We start from the raw sequence: 9,617 nt of genomic DNA on the forward strand, positions 1-9,617 counted from the left end.
ATAGCATGCTGGGATGTGTGGTGGTGTGGTTTCCCTTCCAGCCTCTGCTCCTCATTTTCTGCCTTTGTGGTGTCAAGTGGTAGTGCCAATCCTTAAAGCCAAGCAACCATTAGAGAGCCATGTTTTTCATTTAAGACAATGCTCACGATTGCATTGTCATGCTATTCACGACCGTGGCTTTTGTAGTCATTTTGACGAGAGTCATCCAACATTTGTACCATTTATTCACTGCAAATGTTGAAAGCTGATCCTGGAGAGCATTGGAAACCCCACCAAGCCATTATTTCGACAAAGCAAGAGTTCAGGAATCAGCATGGCATCACCACCCAGCTAGGGTCATACTGTACAAACACAGTCTGTGATATTCTATCCAACAGAACTGTAGCCTTAGGACCTAAGAAAGAATATTTTGTGGTATGTCAGGGGCTATTTAGGATACTTGTATAAGGCTGATTGGGCTAAGGAGTCAAGCGACTGTAGGCAGCTGTAAGTCGGATCCACCACTGACTGAAATGACTGAGTGAGTGAGGCGCATTGAGGATGATAATTAAATATGGGGCCCAAGATTGGTATGGTGGGTCCTGTACCTTTAGGCCAAGAGAGCACGGGTTTGGGAGCTCAGATTGCCCAGGGCCTGTGTTAGACTCAGGCGCTAACCCAATTTCACACTCTGTGACTGGACCTGGCCTGTTTCAATGCAGCATCAGAGTGTGAGTGCCATCTGGTCCAGGCCTGTGAAGGAAATGGCCTTGCTTTTCACACTGATCGGATTAGAGTGTTTTTAATTCATTCGGGATGTGCCCTTGCGTGTTAATTGGCTCAACATGGCCAATGAATCTGGCCCATTGCTTGAGACAGGATGGCCCCTTCCTTAAACTCTCTTCAGAGGTTTGATGCTCTTCAGAAACCCTTTACCTTGTTTTCATAGTTTTCTTAAAAACCAGCATGAGGATTCACCTCATCTCCTATTTCATATTTATAATAAAACAGAAAGCAATTCAGTCATCTGTTCTGAGCGGTACAGCAGTCCATCAAATATCACAATGCAATAATATCAGCACACTTCCCTTAGGAAACATCAAAATGGATGTACATGCTCTTGTGTGTCGAATTAATCTTCTCTGGAGAGGCAAGGAGAGGCCTCACCATAAAGGTTGTTATTTCACCGTTTTATTTTCAAAAAGAAGATCTAATTACATTCACAGCCCTCCAGTATTATATTTAAACCAATATAATCAAGATTTTGGGTTTGTCTTTTAGAAATGAGTGACTGATATAAAACAGGAATTTTCTTTAAGAATCCAGATGCAATCTGATTAACACATTTGACTTTCTTGCTACACCTTGCTTGACCTTTCCCCCTCATTATGGCAGGACAGATTTGTTTGTATGCTGCCGAGGGCCAACGACACTAAATCAAATTCATGCAGTTTAGACTACAATGACAAGATCAGATGTGTCCCATACTGTAACTAAAAACAAATAATGACCTAACTGTACTGGATGCCCCTTTTGAAATTAACATGAGAACAAAATGTCAGTTTAACTCTACTCCTTTACCAGTTATTCATTCTAGGCTGTGTGTAAAATTTAAAGGGACACCACTGAACTTAAACTTTGAAAATGCTATTCCTCTGCCCAGCAGCTCACACTGCATTAGTGAACAGGCACCATTGTCTTGCAGAAACGAGGGGGAAGAGTTTGTCCCACAAACCTGTCACACCAGCATTCAGCTCCTATAGACAAGTTGGAAAAGGTGACAGTGACAGAGTAAAAGCCAGATACTCATCTACTGTCAGACCTCATATCCATGCAACAAAGCAAAGAGACATATACACACTCAACATATTCAGTACAGTACATTATGTGTAAAATACTCAAAAACGTGTAATAAATCTCAAAGCTGCACTTTCACCGTCACTCCAGATGAATTCAAAAGTACGGCTTTTTACAATGCAACTCATTTTAAGCTGCATTTTTCTAAGCCTCAATTTTCAAAGCCTCTGATTACATTAGTTGCAGCCAGCCACTTCTAATTAAGAAGAAGCCCTTATTTGTTGCTTAATATGTATTAATTAGGCTTGCCCACTGAGCATCCCTACCAGCGGTCTAAATATAACGGATGATGTATCTCAGGGCAGAGGGAATTTCAAAGAGGCTAAAGGGATGTGACAAGATCACTCTTTCTATGTATTAATTAAAACAATGATTAGCAGTTATAGTTTTAACACTGCAGTGAGGAAATGTGAATGTGAAGTAGCAGAATGTGATGATTGCAGTCGTATATTCAACACTGCTAAGGTCTTCTTCACTGAAAATGTATAGTTGCACTATATAGTTGTAGAACCTTTTTAAGTAGTAGTTAACTCTATGTTGGCTGGTACTTTTCATGTACTTAAGGCCTGAATCAAACTTTCCCAGTAAATAGAGAGGGAACCAGGTACTGTTGTTCATCATTGTAATTCCTCTGTACTGTCATACAATCCACTTCAAAGAAATACTACTGCAAGAGAATTCTCTTTCAAAAACAAAACAAAAACAAAAAAGTTTGACGACACTCTTTTTCCAATATGCAACAACATTCCTGAACATTTGTCAGACCGAGGCTTGACTGTGCTGTGCAGACACTCACTCTTAAAAGCAGCGATCAAATACCACAACACTCAAAGATGAGTCACAACCAGCGCATTTTATGCTCATACTTTTTTAATGTATCACAATGAGCAAGAAACATACTTGATGAAATATTTTCAAAGGAGTATATTCAATTACCATCTACAATCAACTTAACTAGGACAACAAGGTTTTGTGACAAAAGTTTCTTTAAAAGTCTGAAGTTCCATGTGGTTTATGTATGTTAGTTTCCATGTAATTTGGTACAGTTTGGAAATCTTCATCATATAATTACAGTAACAAAAAAGCTAACAAGACTACAGTATAGAAAAGACATCAAGAACAACATTTTTGGTTTAACTTGCTCTTTTTTGTACATTGCAAGGCTGTTTTTTTCTACCCTCGGGTGGGCTGCCTGGAGCCACAGAGCCATGCTTATGAGGCTCGGAGGAGGAGTAATTCAAGGAAACAAAAAGAAAAACTAAAAGCATAAAAAAACATTGTGGCACCAGAAGTCACAAAAGGAACAGAGAGCTCCAAGTAACAGTTCATCTTTGAAGTTGGAGCAAATGGTTGTTTGGTTGTTTGTTAGTTTGGTTGTTAATTTTGGTTGATACGCTTTTTTAGTGTGTAACTGCCTCTTTAAGAATGACAGCTTAGAGAACCCTTCCCCTTCCTCTGCTATTCATTTCTCTTTTTAGATGATGTAATGAACAGAGAGAGGGGTGAGCCGCCTTCTGACTGGAGAGCTTTACTTGTCAATCAGAGACAAGCACAAGGAAATGAAACGGGTAGCAACATGAACTGGGAGAAAATGAAGCAAGCATCTCTGTCCATCCTGTCCTGAAATGTGGAAAATGTCCATCAAAGAGCAGAAGCAGAGGCAGAGCTGGAGAAAGAAAGAGAGAGAGACAGAAGGGAGAAAGAGGCAGCTGGAGCCACTTAAGTTCAGTTTCATCTAAGGACTTTCCTCTCTGTGTCACACATGTCCATTGGTTCCAGAGTCCATTCCCATTACAGAGTTGTCAGTAATCAAATAAGGAGGTGATATTAAAGCTGTTTTGAGCCTGCCTTTGGCTCCCATGCCCAGTTTTGGTGTGCCCACAGCCTCTCATGTCCTCCTAACAAGATCTCCAAAGCTTCCCAGAGTCCTTTTTTTTCTTTTCATTCCTTCTTCATCTCAAAACAAAAAAAGTTGATGTCTTGTTTTAAATATATCTATATCTGTATACAGGTACACGTTCGTTTTCACAGTGGGCAAAAGACGACCTCTACAGCAAAACCTTGTCTTTATCTCTCTTTGTAAATGTCCATTAAAATCAAGTATCCCAATGTAAGTCAGCGGATCCAGTTATCCACTGCAGCCTATTGTGCCACAATAAAATATACACTTATCTGGGGCACAAATTGTAATTTTTTTTTTCTTTTTGTTTCAACTGCATAAAGCTTTGGCCACATTCATATATTCAATCAAAGTAAAAACTGCTCAGTGCTTCGGTATCATCATTCTCCTCATTTTTGATTATTATCTTTAAATTTTGATTTCCTAAATTTCAGTTATTCATATTCCAGCTTTGTGGTTCAGTTTGTTTTGGTGTGTTAATAAGTATATTAAAAAATGAAATGCAAAAAAAAAAAAAAAAAAAATACAATAATAATAATAATAATAATAATAAAATAAAAATAAAAAATCTTGAATTGATGCTGGCTCTTATGAAACACACACACAAACATACAAACTCACACAGTCCATGCTGGCTGAATCTGATGTAGAGACCTCGACATTGTCCTCCACAAAAGAGCCCAAAACAAAGATTACACTTTGGAAATAAGAGATCAAACAGTGTCATAAAGACAATGAATATAAAGAACATTATCACACCATAAAGTGGCCAGGTCATAGAATAAAGTTGTTGTTTTTTTTAATTTCAGCGATTCAAATTAAAGCTAGTGTTAATTTATGAGAAAAAGTAATATACAGGAACTAAAATAACATACAAATACTTATAAGAAAATAACAATACATGTCTGACATTGTATCTGAAAATTAAAATAAAGCAAACGTATTCAAGAAAAAACTGTACAACATTAGAATTCTCCAAAATAAGAAAGTACATATGAACAGTATTTCAGATAACTGGACTTTAGAGAAGTGGCAAGCTTGCAGACCAAATCAATTGAATTTCAACAGCATGCTGAAGTATTAACACCAAATCACATTGCTCTGCAAGACGTAGCACTTTAACACACTTCTGAGATTGTGCATTGTATTTGTTAGGGCGAACATATTTGCTATACAATAGTGGCCGAAAAGCAGTTCTTCACAAATTTAAATATGTCTTGGTTTTGGTGTAAAGAAATTAAATACAATTTTAGTTCATCGGTTTGTCTGTGAGAGGGTGGGGATACCTATGCACATCCATTTCCATTGCAATAAGATGGAGTGGGTAACTTCTTTGGACATGAAAGCATGACATATCTCTTAACTATTTGAAACCAAGGGACATCTTCAAAAAACCTCCTGCTTTTTCCAGAAATAATGCTTTGGAATGAAGACGTCCCTTTAAAACCTGTAATCTATATTATGCATGGAAGTGGCACCCTGCAGACACATGGGGCAAGTCACCAGTGGATTTCCCAGGAAGGGGGCAACCACTCCTTAGCAAAACAGCCATTGTTTCCTTCTGAGACTAGTTGTGAGTTGAGCGGCATAATGATACTAAACCTATCAGACGCATCAGTACCAGATGTATTATATACATTTTTTTGGTAACCACTATTACTTGCTTAACAAGTGAGCAACAACCTTGACTGGATGGAGGGATTCTCAGCAATGTTCCATGCCAGCACAAAATGACATATCCAGGTCACTTTGTTTAGCAACCCATGATGCTAAATTTACACAACAGCTTACAGTCACTTTAGAAATGAGAAAAAAATAGATTGTGACAATTAAAAGCAATTAAATGAAATAGGATCAGTCCTTGCTTAAGAAAAATCCATTGTGATATTTGGAATGCACTGTTCTTTACAAACGTTATAGATCATTGGCTTTAAACATTGGTCTGTTCAAAAAGAAAATCGGCAAAATGTCCTTTGGAACATATATTCACAGTCTTCAAAGTTCCGTTTTTGCAACAAGAAAAAAAAGGTGTCGCAGAGGCAAGAAATTGGTTTATTGTTTGTTTTAGTTAAAGCTTAGCCAAAAGCAAAATGAGCATGCATCTAGGTACTCTTTTTTTTCTTTCAAAATTCTACATTAGCAGCAAAACGTATGTCCTCGAAGACCAGACCTTATACATTTTCTTAAAAAATGGACTTTTGAGTGTGACAGAAAAGTCAAACAAAGATTAATAACCTCTATCTTACAAACTGCAATGGCTCTGTAACGGTGCTACTCCACAATGCAAGGACAAGGGCCCTTTTTGGTTTTTGGTATTCTTGGTATTTACGTAAAAAAGCCACCTGTTTGCTTGCAAAGAAGCAAAAACGGCAACTCTGATGCGTACTCCTTTATCTTTTAAAACTTTGTTTTCTTTCCTCTAAAAACAGCAACAAATTCTCAAGTATAAAGAAGCCTCTTTTCTCATCTTTATGCACCAATGGTGAAAGTGTTTAGTCTTTGGATTTTCTTTTTGTTTTAAAGCGTGAGAATTATTATTAGTATTCTTTTTTCATTTTCATTTATGACAACAACAAAAATGTCTAAATGAAAATAAAGTTGAAAAAGACTGTAGCCACACTACATGAAGAACAAAAGACCTGCTTTGTAGTGTACATATCTACAAATACAGGAGAGCAGAGAAAATAAGTGCGAAAAGAGAGGAACAAGTAGAGTGAGAAATAGGAGTCAGACAGTGATAAGTGCACAAAGGTAACACAAAAATAAAATAAAACAATTTCAACATTTCACCCAGGATCTTTTTCATTTTGGTTAGTGTCATACCAACCAAACCATAGAACTAAAATCATTTTAAAAGAGAGGATCCTGCCTTGTCAGGAGGGGCATTTGGGTGAATGTTTCCCAAGAAGCTGAGAATAAGACAGAAATAAAGTTTAGATAAGTTACCTGTCCATAATCTAGTCTATCGGAATGACCAAGACAACATCAAATGAAGCGTCTTAAAGTTGGACGATACAAAAGCTAAATGTACACAAAGTTTTTTCAATCTACCATACTGTTTAAATTCATTTCCAATGCAACAATCTACTTAACACCAAAAATGTTCATATCTATCATAAATACAGAAGGTTTTTTTTAATCAAAAATCTTTTTATCGCCCATCATCATGTCTGCAATGCTCTCCTTGTCTGGGTAAAATGGGATTGCTAATTCCACCCCCCTCCCCGCCCCCTTTAAAAGGATTCCAAATGTTAAAGTCAGCAAATCATCTACCCTTTTTGAATGCCCAGAAACTATGCCTTAATTATAATTTCATTCATCTTAAAACTTTCTATTAAATCAAGTTCTGAAAAATAAAAAACAATGTTCATCTCCTGTTAGAAACAAAAGGTGTAAAACATGGATTTCTGTAACAGAAAAACATCTGTGAGCTGTTGACCTGAGAATAAAATAGACATTACATTATTCTTTTACTTTTGCAAGCCATTGGTATCTGAATGCTTAAATAGCAAGAAAACTGATAGACTATTCTCCCATACAGTACATACTGGCTTTTTGTGGCTGTGCTATTAAGTAGAAATAATTACAAAACAAAGGGACAGCTTGTTGACTTGTGTTTCGTCAAAAGGGTTCTTGGGCCATTTATCAACTTTGAGGCAGTCCATTGCCATACAGTACAGCATTCCTCTATCATTACCCAAAACATAACTGCAGTGATCTTTTCTATTCTCATATATTAGTATGCATGTATTTCAGTTGAAAAAAACAAAAACAAAAACAAAAAACAAACAAAAAAAAAAAAACGAAAACCAGCATGTTGATATGGGAAAACAATCCACTAACATTTAAATTTTTGGTTACAAGCTTTGGAATTGCAGTTAGTCTTTACACATCTTTTTCTGAAATTGGTTTGTATATTTTAAATGTATTTTTAACATCGCTGCTTTTTGTATTTTTTTTTCCATTTGTGTTTTTTTTTGTCTTTTGTGTTTTTTAAATATTGTCCATCACTGAAAGCTCTTTTACAATCTGATGGAGTCTGTTCCTACACTAGCAAGATTACTACTACAACTACTACTGTCTTTGACAAAGCCAGGCTGTTGCGGCTCCTCCGCCGTCCTGCCCAGCCTGTCTGCTGACTTCTGACTGCTGTCAGAGTCAGACTCGTCGGTAAAGACGTCTGTTGGTATCGAGGTCTGAACTCCTGAGGTGCTCAATGAACTTGAGGTAACCGTTGAAGGTGAGGACACTGGAGGAAAAGAGGAGGGACTGGCATTGGGCTTCCCAGCTAAAGCTCTGGAGAAAGGGGCCTGGGGCCAGGGTTTGCCGGCAGCTGTGGTGTTGAGTGGGGCGGTAGAGGAGGAGCACAGGGAAGAGGAGACAGCAGAGGATGGCATGGTGGCTGATGTTGTTGGCGGGGGAGGGGGGCTGCTGATGGGATGAGTGGCAGACTGCGAGGTAGATGCGGTGTTAGGATTGGGGAAGCAGGCTGAAGAGTGAGGTAATAAACTAGTAGCGTGCTCTTTGGCATTTCTGGCTGATCGCTTGATTGTTCTGTGTTTGTGCAATGCCGATTCCAGGTGTTGACTGAGTGCTTTCTCCCCATCCAACGTGGTGTCACAAGCCAGGCAGTCATAGAGACTTCCAGCCCCTGCACCTACGCCACCGGGGACACGCAGCAACATCTCTTGCAGGTTTGCCACAGACTGACCGAAAAAACAGATAGATTTAAGGTGGGTAACAGCCGCTTCTTCCTTGGTGAAAACTGCTTGACACTTGCGGCATGCCAGTTTATACTGCACCTTGGGGACGATGTACTGGTCTAGATGAGGGTCCACAGCTTTGCCATCCATCTCGTTCTGCTCGGAGGGTAGTTTATTGTGAGAGGAGGAGGAGGAGGAGGAAGAGGATTCACTACGGGGGTTGCCTTTTTGCTCCTCTGTTTTCACTGGATCTTTGGCAGATTCTTTGCGATCCCCCGAAGGTTGAGGGGGAACTGGAGTTTGGCTCGCTTTGGGTTGCTGGATCTGCTGAAGCTGCCGCTGCTGCTGCTGTAGTGCCTCCTGCAAGCTCTGCTGATATTGCTGGTAATGCTGCAGCAGGGACCCTGGGGACAGGCCCATCAGTGCTTGTGACAAGGTTGGGTTGTAGGGGAAGAGACTTTCCATGCCATACATCGGCTGTAGGTAGCCCCCTTGGAGAGCCCCAGGTATCTGAGGGGCGTAATATGGGGAAAAGCCAGGCATGAAGTAGGGCAGGAACTGACTTGTGAGGAGAGCTGTGGGGTCTGATGCCAAAGCAGCCTGCAGGGCCTGAAGCTGGGCAGGGTCTACCACATACTCCATGCCAGGTGTGGGCATAGAGGTGGCAGGTACAGCTGTGTCTGGTTTCTCCTTCTTGGCGCTGGCAGCAGAAGTGGAAGGGGCTGGGGTGCTTCCTGTTGAAGATGGGGTCGGGGACTTCTCTGCCTTTTCCTTGGACTTCTCCTTCTCTCTTAACCTCTCAGCGTCACGCTCTTTGGGGGGTTCAGACCGGGAGCCGGACTGGGCAGTTGAGGAGGTGGATATGGAGGTGGAGTTGGGGCTTGAGTGGGAGGCAGACGTGCTGGTCTGGGCTGGGCTGGATGAGGCCAAGGAGGACGAGGAGGGAGGCTTGTTGGGTAATCCAGATGTGGGGAGACTAGGTGAGGGAACACTGGCACCAGGCATGTTCAGGAGGTTTGGAGGTTTTGGAGGAGTTAAAGCTGGAAAAAGTGAAAATATAGAAAGAAAAAAAAAAGTTAAGCATTGATGGGTATATTTCTTCAATGGATGTAAGGTTATTTGATAATAAAAGAAAAGGTTATACAACTAGTCTATAGCAAAAAATGAACAGTTTTATG

General features: G+C 39.9%; 1 protein-coding gene across 3 annotated transcripts in view; it reads right to left on the bottom strand.

Moving 5' to 3' along the window:
* Positions 1 to 2,600: 2,600 nt before the first annotated feature.
* zfhx3b (zinc finger homeobox 3b) overlaps positions 2,601 to 9,617 on the bottom strand; it is a 148,315-nt gene continuing 141,298 nt past the window's right edge. For all 3 annotated transcript variants that reach the window (XM_078286079.1, XM_078286041.1, XM_078286063.1), the window contains exon 11: positions 2,601 to 9,479. In XM_078286079.1, the coding sequence (XP_078142205.1) occupies positions 7,759 to 9,479 (1,721 nt within the window). In that variant the 3' untranslated portion in view covers positions 2,601 to 7,758. The remainder of the gene's footprint in view (positions 9,480 to 9,617) is intronic.

Source organism: Centroberyx gerrardi, chromosome 1 (genome assembly GCF_048128805.1).
Source record: "Centroberyx gerrardi isolate f3 chromosome 1, fCenGer3.hap1.cur.20231027, whole genome shotgun sequence".
NCBI lineage: Eukaryota > Metazoa > Chordata > Actinopteri > Beryciformes > Berycidae > Centroberyx > Centroberyx gerrardi.